The following is a 22,025-nucleotide window of genomic DNA, read 5'->3' as shown; positions in this document are numbered from 1 at the left end:
TCATCAGATACCATGTGGGAAATGCAGAATCTAAAATCAGAACAGATTAAGCCAAGGGGATTTTTAAAATAGTGTATTGTCCTTAAGGAAGTTCAACGTTTGCCCCTGATGTCAAATCATAATGGCATCTTGGAAATGTATTTCTTTATGTGAACCTTACGTTTCACGTTCAGGATCTCAAAGTAGAAAAAAACAGATAAGCTATCCATGGATGCTGTTGACACCTGGATAGTATTTATTATTTGGGGAATACATTATTAAAGAGAGATGGAGAAGGAAGTTTCTTAAATCTCTTTTCTGGAAACTTTCGCTTTGTATTTTATACATACATTATCTGATTCCTTCATCTATCTTTTTTTAGTTTCCTAAAGTAGAAGGTGTGATAAAGATATATGTTTCAGTAATAATTATGACCTCAAAAGTCCTTCTAATTTTTATAGATTGTATAAGTATTTGAGCTTATGATAAAAAAATTTCTTCAGACTGTGAGCTCTGTGAGAGCAGGAACTTAATCTATTTTTATTTCTTGCTTTGTTTCCATCACATAGATGAGTAAGGTATACTGTAGGTGGTCAGTAAATTTTACCAAGTGAATAAATTCATGAAAAAAATTTAATTGGTTTGGTAACTTTTACATTTTTATTAATGTTAATGGCATTTTAAAATCACATTGCTATGAAATGTATGGTATTATAAGATTATGTTGTCAAGCATACTTTATTATAATTAAAAAAATTCCCTTTTATTTTAGATTCAGGGGTACATGTGCAGATCTGTTTGAAGGGTATATTGTGTAGTGCTGAGGTTTGGCCTTTTATTGATCCTGTCACCCAGTAGTGAACAAAGTACCTAACAGGAAAATTTTCAGCCCTTGTCCCCACTCCTTCCCACCCTCCTTTTTGAAGTCCGCAGTGTCTGTTGTTCCCATCTTTATGTCTGTGTGAACCCAAGGTTTAGCTCCCATTCTTAAATGAGAACAGTAAAACATAATTTAAATACCGTTTCTTCCATAAAGCAATTGCACTTTATACCATTCTTTTGGCAGTTTTCACTTTCTGTCATCTAGTTCAGGATTATAACTGATTGTCTCTGTCAGACCGTATGCTTCTTGAGGATAGATAATTCTTTTTTCATCTTTGTATCTTATCTAATCATTCCTTATATATAATGTGGAAAACATTAGAAAATAAAATCATGACATTTAATTGCATGCTAATTATAAAACTACTTTGTAACTTAGTGTAACTGAGTTAATTAAATGAGAGTCTCTTTGAAGGCCTAGTATATACAGTTATTGGTGATAGTAGCAGTAAACAGAAATCCGTGGCCTCATTTGGTTTATAGTCTGGCAGGGGATACAGATATTAAGTATGTAATGATAACAGCCTGTAGTCTCAGCTACTTGGGAGACTGAGGCAGGAGGATTGCTTGAGCCCAGGAATTCAAGGCTGGAATGCACTATTATTGTGCCTGTGAATAGCCATCGCACTCTAGCCTGGGCAATGTAGCAAGACCCTGTCTCTTAAAAAAATATAATGACAATAAAGGCATTGTATCTTAAAAGCCCATCTGATGTTATCTGATGAAGGTGAAGTGTCAAGGAAGGACCTGAGAAAGTCATTTTAAAGCAGGTAACTGAAGGATGATAGAAACTAGGTAGGAGAAAGAATAGGAAGGGTAGAAGGGGAGAATATTACAGGTAGAGGGAATAGCAAGTAAGAAGAAAGCCCAGATGGCTTGATAAAGACCTGAAGGGAGTTTAGTGTGGTTTAGTGGTGAATGAAGAGGAAGAAATGAAGCTGGAAAGATAAACAGAGGCCAAATGATGGAGGGTGTGTGTGAATTGGGCTAGATACTGTTTAGGCTAATGACGTGACTGTATTTTTATTTTTGATGATCATTCTGGTATTTTAGTGCATTTGGACTAGGAGTTTTCAGGATATAATGAAATCTAAACAGATACAAAAGATTAGCAGAGTGGGAAGTGCTTAAGAAGACTTTGACAGATTACTTCACCTCTCTCTCCTTCAGTTTCTTTATATGTGTTATGAGGATAATATTATTTTTTATTTCATAGGGTTGTGGTGAGGATTAAATGGATTTAAAGATGTAAAATGCAGTAACTTGAACACTGTAAGGGTTAACAGGTTGACAAGTAAATCTTAACTGTCATCATAATCATCTTGGGATGTTTGTCTGGGTTTGTTTTATGTAGATAGATCCTCACCTATAGAGTTTTTTCCAAAAATGCATGTTTGTTTCATACTCCTGGAGAGGTGATCCTGATATCTTTTTTTGTTTTGTTTTGTTTTTAAGATGGAGTCTCGCTCTGTTGCCAGGCTGGAGTGCAGTGGTGCGATCTCAGTTTCACCATGTTGGCCAGGATGGTCTCTGTCTCCTGACCTCATGATTCGCCTACCTCGGCCTCCCAAAGTGCTGGGATTTTTACAGGCGTGAGCCACCGTGCCCGGCCCAGATGATTCTTATGTTCACTAAAGACTGATTTTGGAGATGTAGTGGAAGTTCTAATGTGCAAATAGAGACTCTCTTCATCCTGGGTATCTAGCTTACAGTCTCCAGGTGTTGAATAATTTTCCTCAGTGTACAAAGAACTGTTTGGCATAGATGTAGGCAGGTCATAGTGGAAGAGAAGAATCATAAAAAGAAGTTACACTTGATGATATGGTAGTTTATGTTATTTCATGAACTATAAGTTGATATTTGCCACTTTACCTGCATGATAGTGTGTTTAGCTCATTAACTGGCTAACATATTTCATGTCTTATAGGTCAGAAGTTTCATGCATTCAAATAATGGCACCATTTCTGTGGTATCTGTATTGTGAACCATCTCAGTTACAAGAATATGCTAAACTCCGACTAGCCCTGCTGAAAGTCTTACTTCAACCCCAGGTTCTTTGTGACAAAGATCAACCATCAATACTGGAACAGCAGATACTTCAACTGTGTTGTGACATGGTTCCATGTTTGCAGGTAAGGTCTTCGTCCTCCGCAAATACAGCATCGGCATCGGTAACTGTTGTTATTGTCACAGACAAAGTAGTTCTAGAAAATAAGTGATTTGGCAAACTCAGACATGGTCTTTGCTCTAGAAATGCTTACAATCTTTTGGGGAAGATGAAAAAAACAAAATCTAGATTTAACATGAGTGTATTATGTTTGATGTTAACTAAATTCACAGAAATTATAAATCAACATAGTCTATTTTGGGATTAGCAGGCGTGAAAACTTTCCTTTGTTTAAGAAACAGTTATCAGGTAAAAGATTTTGAGTTGAGTTTCTTCTGTGTAGACATTGGGACAGTAAGAAGGAAAAAAAAGACCTCTGTGCACATTGAAAAAAAAAAAAAAAGGGTGTGTCTCAGGGCATAAATAGCTCTGATGATGCAAAGCCTGGCCAGCTGAGTGCCAGCTAGATTCCAGCTTCCACATGTCCCCTTGGAGCATACGCAGCAGCTCTCAGGGATCCTGCTCTTGAGAAGCACACATGTAGTAAATGAGTTAGGACAAGTACTGTACATATATTCTTATAATTCAAAGTAGAAAGATGAAAAGTGGTTAACGGAGGTATGGAGAAAACATGGACACAGTTCAGGGGAAAGAGCAATTTGAGTCATTGTCTCTATAACTGCAAATGAAAAAAAAAAAAATCCAGTTGCCCAGGTGTTGGGATTTTAGTGTAGTGATTCGTTTATCAGTCCATCTCTTCCCATCATCTAGGTTTGCTATTTGCCTGGTATCTGAGCACCATGCTGCTTAGCTGATGGAGGGAATCTGTGAACATATTTCAAAGTGATCACTTGAGGTCACACATGACCTGTTTTAAGTTTGTGTTAGCAAGGAGTGACTAGAGTAAATCCTTCCTTTGCGACTCATAAATAGGCTTTCCTGTAATCAAGGCAGAGAAAATTTAATTAAAATGAATTCTCCTGTGACTTTTCCAAAGCTTTTGTTTTGTGCGCGCAATAAAGCAATGTTTAGGCAGAACATCTTGAACTAGGGTATATTTTTCACATCATGGCTGCATTACCCTGTGCTGTGCTCCTTGGCAAAGGTTTGTCTTCATCTTATGAACCTGTGTTGACAAGCTTAAATGCTTCTAGAAATGAGCTATGTGGAATATTTCTGGGAATCTGTGGCTTTTTAACCTAACAATTATGTGAGAGAAAAGGGAATACATCATTTCGAAGTACTGGAACTAGTGATATTAGCATACTTAATCGGTTTAACAAATCAGCGTTACTAGAATGAAGCATGTGAGGGTTGGAAGTGGTCTTAGAGAGAATATAGTCCATTTCCCACCCAATACAGATGTTTCTTATACTCTCTGGAACATGACTATCTTATGGCTAATTGAATATTGATAGAAGAAGCATACTATTTTGCAAGGCAACCATTTTTTTTTTAGCAAGTACTTATTGACCTTCATTTTTCTAATTACTCATTCGTTTTCATTCTTCTCAGAAAAGCTTTTTTTAAAAGCTTCTATAAGCTTTTAAAAAAACCCCATCTGTATCTTCTCTTGTCTTGTTATTCTCCCTTCTTTCCTTCCCATTTTTCCTTCCTTCCTTTCTTCCTTACCTCCCTCCCTTCCTTATTTTTTTCTTTACTTTCTTAATCTCTCCATTGCAAATGGTTTCCCAACTTCTCTCTGTTTTGTTTTACCAGGAATTTTCTGGTTTATTGGTGCTCAAAATGTGCTATTATGAAGTGATGTTCTTAGAGATGACTACAGTGCTGTTGATGTGGTCTTACTTATACTGAGCACTAGGATAGAATCACATTTAAATTTTATAAAAAAAGTTTTAGAAATAACCATGCAACCTTGTTGACCAATGATGAAAGAATGGTCAGTGAAACTCCTTTTTCTTCTCATGCCAGTTGCTCTTTCATTTTATAGATGTAGAATTGTCCTTTTCATTTTAATGGTGATTCCCGTCACCTCACATATTACCTATTGTATTATTAAATAATATATTTCTACATAAAGACAGAATGTTACTTCAAAATTATGCTTGTTTAGAACTTAGATAATGTTAAAGATTAGAGAGCCTTTAATGCTAGCTTGCTGAGGTTGTCTTTTGAATTTTTTTTAATGGAAAATTAGAAATGTGCACATAAATGCACTCAAGGAAATATATTGTCAAATAAACATTAGGCTTTATTTTGTGGCCTTTTGACTTTCCTACTGTATGTTTGCAAGAGAGCAAAACAATTTATACCAGACTGTTTATTTTTTATAACAATGTTTTCTGCTATTTCTTCTCTTTGATCTTTTAATATCTTTTTTTCTTGTTTGCTAGCAACTAATTTTTGTCTCTGTGTATAACTAATAGTCATTTGTGTTATTATGGTGATAACCACACTGGTAAAAGGTACAGCTGGTCAACCGTAGGCTTTCTTCTTGATGAATTTAACAGACACAGGCTCCTGATGGAAGCAGATGGTCCATTGTTTGTAATCTCTGGGAAATGCCAGTGTGTCTGTGAGCAGGACCATATCCTTAATACCAACTCCAGAATTTTGATCAGAACAGCTGGGTTTGAATTGCATTGGGATTTTCAAGAGCACCCAAGTCCTTCCTATCTAATACATTAGCCTGTTGAGAAGACTACCATTTGAATATGGTCTTTCACTATATCTGCCAAGTGTGGAAATGATACTCTCAGTTAAGGCTGTCTGAGCAAATATCTTGCAGATAAAGGGCTTAGTACCATGTTAGAATAACATGCTGACCCTTTACTATCAGGTTATCTATGTTGGAATTGTAGAAATGAGAGTTCGTTTGGGGAATTCAAAACCAAACTTAATTTCCCTCAACATGTTGGCATTGTCATGTAACTTGTTTTAAGACATCTGCACTCAGAGAAGCTAGAAAAATAAAGGAAGAGAAATTTGTGTCAGCCAGCAGTAACAAAAACAGTAGCAAATTGGATTTTGGTTAATAACCAAAGGATAAGGTGCAGTTGTATAGTTAATCCTTCATTGAGTTCTGTAACTTTTTTTTATCTCCTTTAAGTCTTTATAGGTTTAGAGAAAAAATTATATTGTTGAAAGCTTTTTTTATACCTTAAAATTATCCTTTTGTTTGTGTATTTTTTAATATCATATAATGACTTTTTAAAACAGATAAAAGATTTGATACAGACAACAGAAGCGATGATGTTTATTGAGGAAGTATATTTAAGCCTTTTGCGTCATCCTGTTTTCTGGAAAATTCAGCTTACCCAGATGACTCTTCAGCTGCTGTGTGTCTGTGAAGTCAGCTTAAAGATAACTGGCGAATGTTCATCTTTAATTCACCTTTTAGAGCACAGTGTTGAACTTCTGAAGGAGGTAAGGATAGTAGTATATTATACTGTTCATGCATTGCTATAAAGAAATACCTGAGACTTGGCAATTTATAAAGAAAAGAGGCTTAATTGGCTTACAGTTTGGCAGGCTATACAGGATGCATGGTGCTGGCATCTACTTAGCTTCTGGGGAGGCCTCAGGAAACTTACAATCATGGCGGAAGGTGAAGCAGGAGCCAGCACTTCACATGGCTGGTGCAGGAGTGAGAGAGAGGAGTGGGGAGATGCTACACACTTTTAAACAACCAGATCTGAATCACTATCACAAGAACAGCACCAGGAGGATTGTGCTAAACCATTAATGAGGAACACCTTTGTGATCTAGTCACCTGTACCAGACCCCACTTCCAACATTGGGGATTACAGTTCAACATGAGATTTGGGCAGGGCCAGAGATCCAAACCATATCAGATAGACATTTTATTGTGTCAATTATCACTCAAGTGAGTCTTTCAATAACTGGGTGGATGTGCTCATTTAGTTTGCATATCAGAGGCATTTTGATCTTATGCCATTAGAGCATATTGCTTTTGCACTACTACTAATATCATTTGTTAGAAAAAGAAATAATTACTCTTCAGATCATCGTTTAAAGATCACTACTGTGACTTTTTTTTTTCGTTTATTCATGCAGAACACAAGTATTGAACATTTACTATATGCCAGGCTTTATAGAATACATAGATGAAAAGGTAAATTCTATGACCTCAAGAGACTTACAGACATGCAGTAACTAAATTATAGTACAATAAGAGAAAAGATTTTATGGGAATATATTTAAAGTGTAATGGGAGAACAAGTTTCAGGAGGTAGGGCATGAGTTGAGATTTGAAGACTGAATGGAATGTGCCTAGTACAAGGGCCTGGGAAGGGCATTCCAGCTGTTGAACAGCATGGGCCCAAATAAAGAAACATGAAAGAGTAGTCAGGCTTGGCTTATTAAAAAAAAAAAAAAACAAGAGGATGTTTGATATTGCTGAAGGATTAAGATGTGGCAAATAGGGCTGGGCCTGTCTTCCATGCCACGCAAATGAGTTTACATTTTATCCTCTATGCTGTTTGAGACCTTTCAGCAGATCTCATTTTTTAATGTGTGGAAGGTGGGTGGAGAAGAGTTTGGGGCCACACACCACTAATAAGGTAGGAAGCGAGGAGGATGTCTTAGGCAGCTAGGGCTGCCACAGACTGGGTGGCTTTACCAACAAAAATGTATTTATTGGTCGGGTGCAGTGGCTCATACCTATAATCCCAGCACTTTGGGAGGCCGAGGCGGCAGATTATTTGAGGTCAGGAGTTCGAGAGCACCCTGACCAACATGGTGAAACTTCGCCTCTACTAAAAATACGAAAAATTAACTGGGTGTGGTGGTACACGCCTGTAATCTACTCATGATGCTGAGGCAGGAGAGTTGCTTGAACCTGGAGGCAGAGGTTGCATTGAGCCGAGATCGCGCGACTGCACTCCAGCCTGCGTGACACAGCAGGACTTTGTCTCAAAATACATAAATAAATGAATAAAATTATTTCTCAGAGTTCTGAAGGCTGTAGAGTCCAAGCATGGAGTGCTGGCTGATTCTGTTCTTGATGAGGACTCTTCCTGGCTTGCAGCTGGCTTTCCTCACATGGTAGGGAGAGTATGAGCTCTCTGGTGTCTTTTCTTAGGAGGACACTATCCAGATTGGATTAGGGCCCCACCCTGATGACCTCACTTAACCTTAATTACTTCCTCCCTCCAAATACAGTCACATGAGGGTTAGGGCTTCAACAAATACATTTTGGGAGGACACAGTTCAGTCCATAGTGAGGACCTAATGAGGGAAACGGAAGTGGGAAAAGGGAGACACAGAAGATAGAATCAGTAGGGCTTTATGATTGATTAGATGGTCAAGGAGAAGAGTTCTTGATAGAATCTCAGCTTTCTATTTTGGGCTACTGGATGATGCCATTTACTTTGAGAAATGGTAGCTGATGTTGGAGGGAAGATGATTAATTTTATTTCAGATATGCTTGACTCGAGGTATGTATGGATCATAGATAGTTGGATATATGGTTTTAAAATTCAGGCTGGAAGTCTAGGCTAAAGGTGTACATTTGTAGACATTAACTTTGGAGTGGGGATTTTAAACATGGGATTGGATGACAGGGCTTGTGGTGGAACTCTGGGGTGGTTGTTGTTTGGAATTTACTGATAAAGAGGAGTCTGAGAAAATATGTCTAGAAGGATCATATATAACCAGCAGAGACAGATGACAAGAAAATCAAGGGAAGGAATATCTCAATAAGGGGGAATGGTCAACAGTGTCATGTGTCATAGAGCAATGGTGTAAAAGTAAGGGATGGAAAGTATTCTCAGGATGTAGCACATAAAAGCTTATTGTTAACACTAGAGGGAGCAGTTTCAGCAGAGTGGTGGTGGTGGTGGTGGGGATATTGGAATTAAGGGAGCGTGAATGGCAGGTGAGGAAATGAGAGAGTAAATGTAGATTTTGATGGAAGATGGGAACCCAGGAAGACTCAAGTATTATAAGTCATTTGTCAATTTGCCAATCTTATGATTAGAATGATTTTACATATACTGGGACTCTAAATAACATATTTTTCTACTGTATAGTTATATATGTATCTTATGTATAGTAGATATATATAATATATATCAGGTATAATTATATCTTACAGATATAATTATGTCATATAGATAGTATATAAGCACATATAGATAGATGTTTTATAGTTAAATATTATACAGAAAGATATTTTATAGATCAATATTATGTAGATAAATTGCCAGTTCTGTTAACTGTAAATGTAATATCCATGGGTAAGCCCCATATTTTTCCTGTATTTGTAATAGATTCATATGAGTAGCAATTATAATTTCATAGAATTTCGTCCTTTTTAGTATAATTCTCTGACCATTTTTTTGTATATTTCCCTGCCACCCTTAGCGTGTATTTATTAAGCAGATGCCTATGGCAAACACTTTGCTATGGCAATTAGTTGAAAGCAGACAAGGTTCATGAAGCTCATGTTTTAGTCAAATGGTTCAAACTAGTGTGCATAAAAATCACTAGGCAGAGTCTGTTAAAAATGCACATGCCTGGGCCTTATCCCTAATGATATTGAATTAGCGGGTCTAAGTGCAGCCCAAATATCTCTATTTTAAAGTAGCACCCACGGGGGATTTTATCATTTATTTTGCACATAAGCCAAATAGCACATAGATCAAAACATAGAACTTTGAAACCATCACAGAGATCAGGAAATAGAAGTTTCTAGCCACCACAGAAGTTCTCCACAAGCCCAGTCCTAATCATAACCTCCTCTTTCCCCTGACTATTCTGACTTCTGTAGTAACCACTTCCTTACATTTCTTTATACTTTTATCATCTCAGTGTGTATCTCTAATCACCATAATATGTTTTGGGCTGTGTGTGTCTGTGAGATCTTTTAAGTTTCTTTCCAATTAAAGTTCATCACCTTTCGTGTCCTCCCCCACTTTTCTTCCCTCCAGTTTGTGTACTGAATAACCTGGCTTGTGTGAGCTGGAGAGTTTCCTATCTTCTGGATTTTGCTGATTGCATCCATATGGTGCACTTTAATACAGTGGTCTCCAACGCCTGGGCCACAGACTGGTATCGGTTCCTTGCTTGTTAGGAACTGGGCCACACACAGGAGGTGAGCAGCCCAGTGAGCCAGCATTACTGCCAGATCAGCTGATGCATTAGATTCTTACAGGAGCATGAACCCTATTGTGAACTGTGCATGCGAGGGATCTAGGTTGTGTACTCCTTATAAGAATCTAAATAATGCCAGATCTGAAGTGGGACAGTTTCATCCCGAAACCATTCACTGCCCAAGATGTGTGGAAAAATTGTCTTCCATGAAGCCAGCCCGTGGTGCCAAAAAAGCCGGGGACCGCTGCTTTAAAGTGTTTCTCTGTTCAAAGGTAGTTAGCTCTAAAGGCTTGATTGGATTCAGGATATTTTGTTTTTTGTTTCCAAGACTACAGGGGGTGGTGTGTTCTGTCATCAAGAGGCACAATGTGTGTTGCTTTTCTTTTTATGATGTTAGTAGTTGTTGATACTCAATGCCTAGTTCTGTTAATTAGGAGTTGCAGAGTGGTAATGTTCTAATCCTATCATTCCTTCTTCATTTATTAGCTGGAATACTTCCATAAAAAAGAACCCTCCTCCCCCAGCAGCCTACTAGTTGGTTATCCAGTGGTAAAGGAAAGTTAGGATAAATGCTTTACTCTTTTGCCTTTTTCTTTACTAACTTTAAAAAGTATTATGAATTCATGAATTTAAACATATTTGATGCACTTCAGTCTATCATAGATATTATCCTTATTGAATTTTAAATTGTCTTATTTTGGCCACTAGGAATCTATTAATATAAAGTTGGCTCTTGAATCTAATTTTTAAAATGTTTTTGATTATAATGTAGAGTCACAGGATACTAATGTCATTTAGAAGAATGAAAAGATTTTTGATGAAGGAAAGTCCTATTTATGTCTCTCATTTGTCCAATATTTTTAACAGTTTTAGAAGGAAATAACAATTAGTAGAACTGTTGAAATATTTGTGTTATGAAGTTTTCTGTCCCCCATCCCCATCTTAGTGTTCCTGAGGTTAAAAAAGTGAGCCTAGGAAAATTAATTTGCAAACATATACTATAGGTCTATATGTACTATAATTTGAAATAAAATGAAGTAGAACGAAGCAGTCTTACGTATTTTGACACCATACCCACATTTCTGTATCACTGGGTTTATCAACTGGATATTTTGTTCAAATATTATATTAACTTTTTCCCCACTCTGTTCTCTTTCTACTCTTATATCAGAGTTGTATCATTGTATATTGAAAATGGATTTATTTCTTAGGCTGCATTAGTTTTTGTGGATTTGGTCTTAGTTGAGCCATTTTTAGCCTGATTAGAATAATCATAATTTAAGGTCCTTTACATTTCAAGCAAAATAAATGCACCCTGACCAGCAAAATTAGGCAAAAATGATGCTCATTGGGAGGAGATTGAGTAGCTCTCAAAGTGAAGAATGAGTGAAACATTTCAGCATTGGGAAGGGTTGGAAACTTGTGATTTCTAAGACACTACTAGCTGATGACTCAGTTCCAACCAACTTTCTTCACTGTGTGTCTAAGTTTTCAGATTTTGTAGGAAAAATGATCTGTTTGGCCCATCTTGGCTTGATGAAGCTCTGGCCAGGGGAACAGAGTATGTAGCAAAGTTATGGCACTGGAGGATTGTGTGAGTTGGGCCACCATCTTTGTTTTGTCTGCTACCTTCCCATGCCTTGCTTTCTCTTTAAAAATACTTTTCCATGACTTTACTGTAAAATCCCTGAGAAAAGGGACTATTTTGTCCACAGTGGCATTCGTAGACCCAGCTTATGTACTTACTGCCTGGTACATAGGTGGTGTTTAGTGCTATTTTCATTTGACTTGAGGACAAAAAATATGGACTCCAGGTTGTTTTCTGTTACTGGGACTCCAGCATTTGTGACTGAGTGTAAAGGCATTTACTCATTTTTTTTTTATTTTATTTTATTTCATTTTTAAAAAATTTCTTATTTTTATGTATTTTGTTTTCCTCTTTTATTGAATTTTTATTTATTTATTTTATTTTCAGGCTGTGAGTTGGCCTGAGTTTCCCTAAAGGCAAAAGTAGAGACTGGGTTCCTACAAAAGCAAAGGCTTATGTGACTGGAGTTCATCTGCCAATGTGATCCCAGCAAGCAGCTGGAGAGGGACAAGAGGAGTGAAGTATGGAAGGTGGGAGAGGCAATACAGGCATCATCAAGTAGGCTACTGCTACAAGCAACTAGTTGCTTGATCCCACAGAATCTTCTGAGAAGCCTTATGAAAGAAGGATCTGGAATTAATGGGAAAGCATTTATCTATTGGGTACTATTGCCGATTTGTCAACTTTGGCCTATGGGGCTTTAACTTCCTTGTACTTCTAGAGTGCGCTGTTCTGGGGCAGGAAGCAAGAGGTGTATGGTGGGGACTTAGGGGACAACCATTAGGTTGCACCTGTGCAGAACCAGTTACCACAGCAGTAGCTGTAGCATTTGAAGTGTGCAAATGGGATGTCCAACACTGGGTTTTATTAAAAGATCTTATTAAATGGTACCATCCTTTGGGTGTCCATTAAAAATCGATCAGTCAAAAAACTTGTAACCACTAAACTTGTAAGTAGTTTAAGATTTATGTGATCTAATCCTCCATCATTTACTTTTCCTTAGTTTTGATCTTGAATCTCCACTCTTTTCCTTTCACCCTCTATTCTGAACAGGCCAGTCTCACCCTTCCTGGAGAAGGCCATTTTCATTTTTGCCTTCATACTTTTAAGTTCCATTCACTTAATAAAAATACTTCTATTCCATTTCAGAACTCTACAAAGCTACTTTATGGCCCTTGCAGTAATAGCTTCTGTGAAAAAGGCTTTCCAATAGTAGTGTTACTATATAGCAGTGCTTTTCTTTGTTGTTGATTCTCTTGGAATCTAGTGAATCTGAGGTTTAAATGATCTTGTTGGTTTTCCATTTGTTTTTTATGGACATGCAGAAATTGAAATGAAATTGGGGAAGATATAGCAAAGAATGGTGTAATAGTATATACTGTAAGTGTGTTGGTTTCGAAATGCATGTATTATCCTCAAATAGATAAGAGTGCTTCATTGTTCTCAACTCTATTTCAAAACAGTGAACACATATATTCCCAAAATACATAGATTGGAATATATCCCATTTTTAAAAATTCACAAATTTTTTTCTTTTGCTGTTTTGTTTTTCAAAAGTCCATAAACAAGCACATGAGAGGATTTTGTAGGTTAATTTCACTCTTCGAATGGTAAAACTGAGATTTTAGAGGGTATTTGTTAATTGATAGTATCTTCAAGATTATAACTTCTGAGTGTGCCAGATTGTATTGTTTTCACTCAGGCAGGTGGTCCTTTAACATGTGGCTCTAACTCACAGATTTCCTTATTTTCCTGTTGTTGTTGTTGTTTGTGTGTGTGTGTGTGTGTGTGTTTTTGCCTGTCTTTATTATTCATAGGTACTTCTGCTCTGCAGGCACTTCTGTAAACTTCAGAATAGTCATTTTAGCTGAACCTTTCTTCTTTAGTACCATAATACATTAAGATTTTCTTTATTTAGAAACCTCAGGGCCGGGCGCGGTGGCTCAAGCCTGTAATCCCAGCACTTTGGGAGGCCGAGACGGGCGGATCACGAGGTCAGGAGATCGAGACCATCCTGGCTAACACGGTGAAACCCTGTCTCTACTAAAAAATACAAAAATCTAGCCGGGCGAGGTGGCGGGCGCCTGTAGTCCCAGCTACTCAGGAGGCTGAGGCAGGAGAATGGCGGGAACCCGGGAGGTGGAGCTTGCAGTGAGCTGAGATCCAGCCACTGCACTCCAGCCTGGGCGACAGAGTGAGACTCTGTCTCAGAAAAAAAAAAAAAAAGAAACCTCAAATAACATGTCACTTGTGTTTTATTAATGTTTATTAAAGCCTAATATACATGTCTTTTTTTTTTTCGTTTTGTTTATATACTTGGTTATTTCTATGGTCATTGCTCTGCTGCATTTAATGCTTAATGAATTACGGTAATTTGAAAATAATCTCTACCTCCCTGGCACTAATATTTCTTTTATTATAACATGATTTACTAAATTTGTTTAGTGTAATTCTTTATGCAAGTTATATAGATGGATCATGTCTGTATTAGGTAAGTAGGATATTGAACCAGTTTACAGAATTGAAATATTATTAAATTTAGTATTTTAGGCAACTTTCAATGGTTTGCAAACATTGACTGTTTAGAAGACTTGCTGATCTGTTGTGTTGAGTTTTCCCTCTGAATTATTTGGTTTATAGCTTCTTGCTTTTTGGCCATATAATACAACATTTTGAATTTATGTGTAAGCGTGTGGCATCGACCAATTCTTTCTCTTTTTTTTTTGAGATGGAGTCTTGCTTTGCCACCCAGGCTAGAGTGCAGTGTCACCATCTTGGCTCACTGCAACCTCCGCCTCCCGAGTCAAGCAATTCTCTGCCTCTGCCTCATGAGTAGCTGGGATTACAGGTGCCTGCTACCACTCCCAGCTAATTTTTTTGTGTTTTTTTAGTAGAGACGGAGTTTCACCAAGTTGGCTGGGCTAGTCTCAAACTCCTGACCTCGTGATCCACCCGCCTCGGCCTCCCAAAGTGTTGGAATTACAGGCGTGAGCTGCCGCGCCTGGCTGACCAATTCTTTCTTTAGTAGAGCACACTTGTTGTATGAATAAATTTGTGTAATAGGCTTACAGTCTTTCATATTAAATATATTCTTCCTGGATACATGTTACAAAGCCATGGTTCTGGGAACTTCTTTAACAACTCCTTTTCCCCCCTCTGTTCTTTTAGGATTTTCCTGTTGAACTGGTCATAATTGGAATAGCTTTACTACTTCTACAGACTCCAGCAAGTCAGCAGAAGCCAATCTTAAATCTAGGTAAATAAAAATACAGTCACTAGAGTAAAATGCAGATATAACATGAGTATTGACAGGATTCACTTGAACTATGTATCATGCTATCCTGTGTATTTTGAGTTTCCATCTGTAATTTTTAAAATTATAAAATAGAATTTTTTTCTTGTCTAATTAGGTATTACCTTGTGCAAGCTTTGATATAACATAATTTACCAAGTATCTTGGCTGCATATTGGCAGGTTATAATCTGACCTTATATAGCAGTAACATTCAGGAATATATTGAATGGCATATCACCTTATTCGGCATTGTATAGCAAAATAGAAAGCTTTAGTATAAAATCCTTGAAAGAAAAGTGTTTAGTAGTTGCAGTTATTTTAAAATTCTCCATACTTTTACTATTCAAAATGTGGTACATTGAACAGAATTTAACTTACGGTTATTGCTTTAATCTAGCTAGAACAAATGAAAGATAATATTCTTTTGACAGTCCAGTATTGATTTAAAGAAAAGTGAAGGAGCGGGCCAAGAGAGGCAAAAATGTTCTAGTTAAGAAGAATGTGGTAAAGAAGCTAGTTGCTCTATCTGGCAGATTGGTAAACAAGTCATACTTTTAAAATGTGGCTTTTACATTGGTGTTGCCCCACTTTACTTGGTCTGATCCAAAATAATCCACATAACAATGAGAGCTCTAAATTATGCTGTATAGTGCCATGATATTTTAATATACTGCCATTCTTATTTTTAAAAAGTACGTGAGAGGCCAGGCGTGGTGGCTTATGCCTGTAATCCCAGCACTTTGGGAGGCTGAGGTGGGTGGGTCACCTGAGGTCAGGAGTTTGAGACCAAGCCTGGCTGATATGGTGAAACCCTGTTTCTACTAAAAATACAAAAAAAATTAGCCGGGCGTGGTGGTGCACGCCTGTAATCCCAGTGATTTGGGAGGCTGAGGCAAGAGAATCACCTGAACCTGGGAGGCAGAGGTTGTAGTGAGCCAAGATCATGCCATTGCACTCCAGCTTGGGCAACAAGAGCGAAACTCTGTCTCAAAAAAAAAAAAAAGAAAGAAAGGAAAAGTGTGTGAGGTAAATACTTACTGTATAGCTCATTCTTCTGGGCATTTTAATTCATGATTTTGGGAGTGAATTGCTCTTTCACCTATAGCATGTCTTGGAAATGGCTTTAGCACATGGAGGGGATCCTTGGCTCCTAGGCTTTGATTCCTACCCTGCATTTGGTTACTGGCTTTATGTTTGCTTATGCCTTCCCTCCACAGTCTGATCCCGTTTTTGCCTTTTTCTTATAGCAGTGCACATGGGATCTTCCCATAAGTATAATTTACCAGTGCTGGTACTTCTGACAGCTATAGTTTTATTTTTTAAAACAGCTTTATTGAAGTGTAATTTATGTACCATAAAATTCAGAATAAAGTGTTTTCTAGTAAATTTATAGATTTGTGCAACCAGCACCACTATTTAGTTTTAGAATATTTCCATCATCCGCCCAAAATTTCTTGTGACCGTTTGTAGTTAATCCTCATTTTCACCCTCAGCCCCAGAGAAACACTAATCTGCTTTTTGTCTCTATAGATTTGCCTTTTCTAGACATTTCGTATGAATGGATTTTGTTTTTTGACAAAAAAATTTTAAAGCCTCTGAAAAGCTACATTTCAAATTCTGAAGCTATGTTCTTATATTGTGGTTCATGTGTAAGAGAAAGATAATACAGTATCAAACACTCAAATACTTTCATTATTTGCTGGTTAGCAGACTTTTTCTTTCTCTTGTAAACCAATGTCTCTGACTTAAAGTTACCTTGGAGTGAATAAACTGTGCTGAGCACTGCTAAGCCAATATGTCTTGTCAGAAAGTAAGGAAGAGCTATGGGGAAAGAGTATTCAAAGAAATAGGATCACCAAGAGAATACTGATTATTCCAAATTTAAAAGATTTATGTATATGTTTATTTTTACATTAATGTAATATTACACTATGTAATTGTTAACTGTAGCCTTGATTATGAATAGCAATTTATAAAAATGCCTGGAATATTTAGGTTTATAATAGAGGCTATTAAAATATTGGTATTATATTCATTTCCTGTTATATTAAAGATAATGGATTTTTAGTAGAGACGGTATCAGAAACAATTATGGATTAAGACCAACATTTAGGCAAGAAAAGTAAATTAGTAGTGTTAGAGTAACAGGTGTTTGTACTTAATATCATGTTAAGGTTTGACCTCGATGTAAAATAAAATGCTGACAACTCATTGACATGATTCAAGGCTTGAAGAATTATTTTTGTTGTAGTGGGGAAATCAGTAGAATATTTTGATAATGTAACTTTGAAGCCCATGAATAACATCTTTTAGTAAATCAGGGTTAATTACATCACTTTGAGAAATTATTGTGAAAAAAATATATTTATGCCTTAACTCATTCAGTTAATACTGTACATGTAACTCAGTTATTGCATAACTGTATGTATCTGATGTGTAAGTTGTTTCCATATTAAAGAACCATTCACTAAATTTTTTGTTTGTTTGTTGTTGTTATTTTGGTTCTGGACTTTGGGACTTTCACAATCTCCTTCTTAGCAATTACAGCTGAAGGGCAGTCCTGCTTCACTTTGCTGTTTACTTAAGCATCTGCTAATAGGATTCTTAGCTGCATTTGTAAAGGAAGCATGTACGTTGGCCTTGTTGTCCACTGATCCAGGAATTCTTGGTCTCTTAGCTCTGTTTGCTGAGGGCAATACTAGCATCTCAGAGGATATTAAGGACAAATGTTGAATTGTATTTTTAAAAAAATTTATATTGACCTAAAAGAGTATCATCAATTTTTCAGTTACATACATTAACAGCTTATTCTATATAATAGTTTTTTATACTCCTTTTGTTTCATCTTAGGATAAAATTTATCATCCTAGTTATATGTCTGACCCAGTTGTAAAAGGCAAGGAAACTTTCTTGCTTATCACTCTTAAGCAAAATTGCATTTTGTTTGACCGTGGTATTAATTTTTAAAAATGTGCGTTATTATTTTGATGAATAGCTTTGAAGCTCCTCTCTGTTACTGAGGATCAGAAAATCCCAAAGTCTTCTCTGCTGTTAGTGATGCCAATTCTGCAGATACTATCTTCTACTGCCTTGGAAGACTGTATATCTATGGATGAAGAAGGTCCCTCTAGGCAGCAGTTGGCTCTGAACCTTTTGGAAATGATACAGCAGGAATGTTACAGAGATGACCACCAAAAGGTAATGAATCTATCCTTGTTTCTCTTAAATAAAGTGTCGATGTGGAATTTAGGTATACGGATAATCTTGCCTCCTGATGAAGCATCTGTTTGTTATCAGACTTTATCATTCAATCAGGTAATGCTGTTGGAGATCTTAACATATTCTTCTGGACTATAAGAAGGGATAGTAGTCCTGTCGTGAAATAAGTTTGGAAATGATTTATCTTTTCTTCTTTGAAAATCCAGTGCACAATACTAGTTAAAGATCCTGAAGGGTTCTTCAGAAAAGGAACTAATTCTATTTAACCTGATACTTCTGTAATATATTTTAACATGGAATCATGTTTTAAAATTATACTGTTGGTTAAGTACAGCATATTGCTAGATCTGGGATAATCCAGGGTGGGAAATAGTCCTCAAATGCCTGAAACTTCTGATATCAGTAAGAACTAAAACTTCCTTATTTAATATGGTACCTCTTGCCATATTCCCTGGCATAATGACTCTCGATGTCCCCTGTGTATGCCCCTATTCTGCTGCCTCCAACTGGAAGACAACAGGCCTGCCACATTCCTTTTCCAATCCTGCCTTCCTCCTTCTGCTTTTTCAGTCTCACTTTTCCTGTTACAATAATGTACAAGTATTGTCATGGTTTGGATATTGGTTGGGTTCTAGGCCTAGATTTACCAGACTTTTTTTGTTATGATATATGAGTTTTGTCTTTATCAAAATGAAGCATTATTTTCCAACTCCTCTTATGGCGATGAAACGAGGATTGAATAAGATGAAGCTGGCGAAGCATCTTAAATCTCCATGAAGAGCGGCACTATGTAAATACAAACTAGAGTGATGGTTGTGGCTTCATCTGCAAAAGCAGAGATACCTCTTATGTTAAATGCTCCAGCAGCACAAATCCAGTCATTATTATTTCTTGTTTGAGCATGTAGCAGAAACTGGCCAATAATTATAGGCAAATAGAATGTTTATTACAGCTTCCTAAATCCTAATTGTTTGGCTAAAACTTTAAAACTTGAAACAGGTATTTGATTTGAATTAAGAGAGAGAAGTTCTTGCATCAGCCCTAATAGGAGTACAAAATCTGACAAAAAGAAATTCTAGTAGCTTTTTTACTTTACCTCTTGGTTTGCCCATATAGAACAATGATTGGATCTTGAATGGGAGTGGGGGCAGGGCAAGAATTCTGTTCCTTTAAATCACACGTGTTATTTACTTAGGATCACCCCAACTCTAATACATAAGTACTTCATTTACTGTTTGCTCAGATGTGTGTGAATCTTATTCATCAACACTAATATCTGGACTTTCTCTTTAGCAGCTGGTAAAGGGGAGGGGCAGAATTACTATTAGGGCTATAAATATCTTATAGCCCTTATGATACTGTGCTGCTTTAAGGAGACTTTCAGTAGATATATGATCACTGTTTTAAAACATTTAAGCCACATTTTACTATTGGCTTTTTTTTCCTGCTCCTATGTGGAACTTTACATTCCAGTCACACCTGTGAATTTAACATGCCCCAAACTCTTCAAGTCTCTTCCTGAATCTTTGCTTTTGTACAGAATGCTGTTTTATGTCATCTGCCTGAACTATTCATTCTTCAAGACTCAGCCAAATATTCCCAGCCTCTTTCCCAAGTCAAGATTATTTGACTATTCGATTTTTTTTTTTTTTTTTTTTTGAGACGGGGTCTCACTTTGCCGCTTAGGCTGGAGTGCACTGGTGTGATCTTGGCTATTAAATGTGATATTTAAAACTACCTATTGCATTCTCCCCAGGCAAAATTAAATAAATTAATAAATATTAAAAAAATAAAAAATTGAACACTAATTGTAAATTCTAAAGGGCTTGAAACATTCTGCTTCCTCCTTGTTCCCCTCTACTCCCACAAGAGAACGTGGGGGATAAAAGAGAGACTGCATCAGTGTATGAGTCAGATTCCAGTCAGGAAAGAGAAAACACACTGACAATTTGAGCAAGGAAAACTTAATGCAAATAATTATTAGTAAGAGGTGTTTAGTTACAAAAACTTATTAAAAAAAGCATCTAAGGAATATTACAGTAGTATATGTATGCAGCAGCTACTACCTCTAAGCTAAGACCAAGGCAGAGTTCCCACGGAAGGAACTAAAAAGGTCTCCCCAGACAACACTGAGAGTCAGACCTGGTAGGAGAGAATGTGGAGAAGGCCTACTGGGTGATATAGTCTGCTGGGGTGCCATAGGCTAGAACTGGTCCACAGGAAACCACTTGTTGTGGTGTGAGCAGGCTGGAATTGGCTGAGCTGGTCCACTGGAAGCCACCTCTGGGATATCCTGCATGTTCCTAGCAGCCGTGGTAGGAGAAATCAAAGAAGCACACAGGAACCTGAAGAGAAGCCCCTTCTTCCTTTCCTTGCAATGTCTCTCCTGTGCTCTCTATTGGCAAGGTCTAACATTAGACCAGAGGGCAAAGGAGAAATGCTGAAAAGGCACAACTGTAAGATCACATAGACAAAGAAGGGTGGATGTGGAGCTGAAAGTTAACAAATTGAGTAACTGGCTCAGAAAGTAAGACAGAATCAGAAAAGTTTTTTTTGGAGGGGAGTAAGGGTGGATGGGTGAGATGAAGTGGAAAAGAAGACTTAAAAGTTAAATTCTTGTAATTGTGCAGGAGGCAAAATTCATTTCTATGGAACTGTTTTAGTCAGCAGAACAATTTAGAGACAACTTGACTGAGCTGGGGTCTACCATGTGTTTATTCATTCTTATGTGTGTTTTTAAAAATTAAATATGGTACTTTTGGGTCTTTGGTAATAAAGCTTTGCCAAGTGGATTTTATTTGAAATTGCTTTGAAGTAGTATAAAGTAAGCAGAATATTTGTTTCTTAAAAATCATAAAATTTGCAAGGAATTGTCATTGTCCTACTTATAGCTAAAGTTAACATTTATTGAGCATGTGCGGTATGCTAGAAGTTATTATGTGGGTCAACTCATATTTCTTACAATAACTATGAAATAGGTATCTTTTCTTTTTTTTTTTAAATCTATTTCCAGCTGTGTGGCCTTGGACTAGTGACTGAATCTATGTGGTATCTGGGCCCTGGTAAAGTGGGTAACAAAACGCCACCTTCATGGTGTTGTTTATTGAGCACTTCATATGTGCAGGCTTCATTTTAAGCACTTTGGCTTGTATTAACTAATTTGATTTTGTCTCACACTCTTTGAAGTAGGTAAAATTATTGATCTCATTTTACCTAAGAGTTAACTGAGGCATAAAGGAGGTAAATAACTTACCGTCATGCAGTGGGAACCCAATTCTTTTTTAATAGCTTTATTGAAATGTAATTCACATATGCCCTTCACTCATTTAAAGTGTACAATTCAATGACTTTTAGTATATTCACAGCATTATATATTCATTACCACAATCAACTTTAGAACATTTTTATTTTTATTATCCTAAAAAACCCCTGCACTAGTAGTCATCACTCCCTAATTCCCCCATTTTTTCCTCATCCCTCAGGCTAGGCAGTCTCTAATCTGCTTGCTGTCTCTATATGGATTTGCCTATTCTGGACATTTCCTTCAAATATAATCATACAATAAGTGGTCCTTTGTGAGTGGCTTTTTTCACTTAGTATAATGTCTTCAAGGTTTGTCCATGTTGTAGCATGTGCCATGTAGCAGTGCCTCATTTTCTCTTATAGCTAATATTCCATTGTATGGATACCTTACATTTACTTTCCTGTTCTTTTGTTGATGAATTTCTGGCTCTTTTCCATTTTTTGGCTCTAATGCTGCTATAACCATTCATGTATCAGTTTTTGTGTGGACAAATGTTTTCATTTCTCTTGAGTAGATACCGAGGAGTAGAATTGCTAGATAAGGTGATTACTCTATGTTTCACTGTTGGGGGGAAT

General features: G+C 36.9%; 1 protein-coding gene across 1 annotated transcript in view; it reads left to right on the top strand.

Moving 5' to 3' along the window:
- Positions 1–22,025, top strand: part of FOCAD (focadhesin) — a 331,523-nt gene that overhangs the window by 92,490 nt on the left and 217,008 nt on the right. Inside the window, exons 7-10 of the mRNA XM_011930353.1 lie at positions 2,789–2,993; positions 6,149–6,355; positions 14,802–14,889; positions 17,923–18,125. Coding sequence (XP_011785743.1) covers positions 2,789–2,993; positions 6,149–6,355; positions 14,802–14,889; positions 17,923–18,125 — 703 coding nt within the window. The remainder of the gene's footprint in view (positions 1–2,788; positions 2,994–6,148; positions 6,356–14,801; positions 14,890–17,922; positions 18,126–22,025) is intronic.

This window comes from Colobus angolensis, unplaced genomic scaffold (assembly GCF_000951035.1).
Source record: "Colobus angolensis palliatus isolate OR3802 unplaced genomic scaffold, Cang.pa_1.0 Scaffold86, whole genome shotgun sequence".
NCBI lineage: Eukaryota > Metazoa > Chordata > Mammalia > Primates > Cercopithecidae > Colobus > Colobus angolensis.
This window is presented reverse-complemented; position numbering and strand designations above follow the sequence as displayed.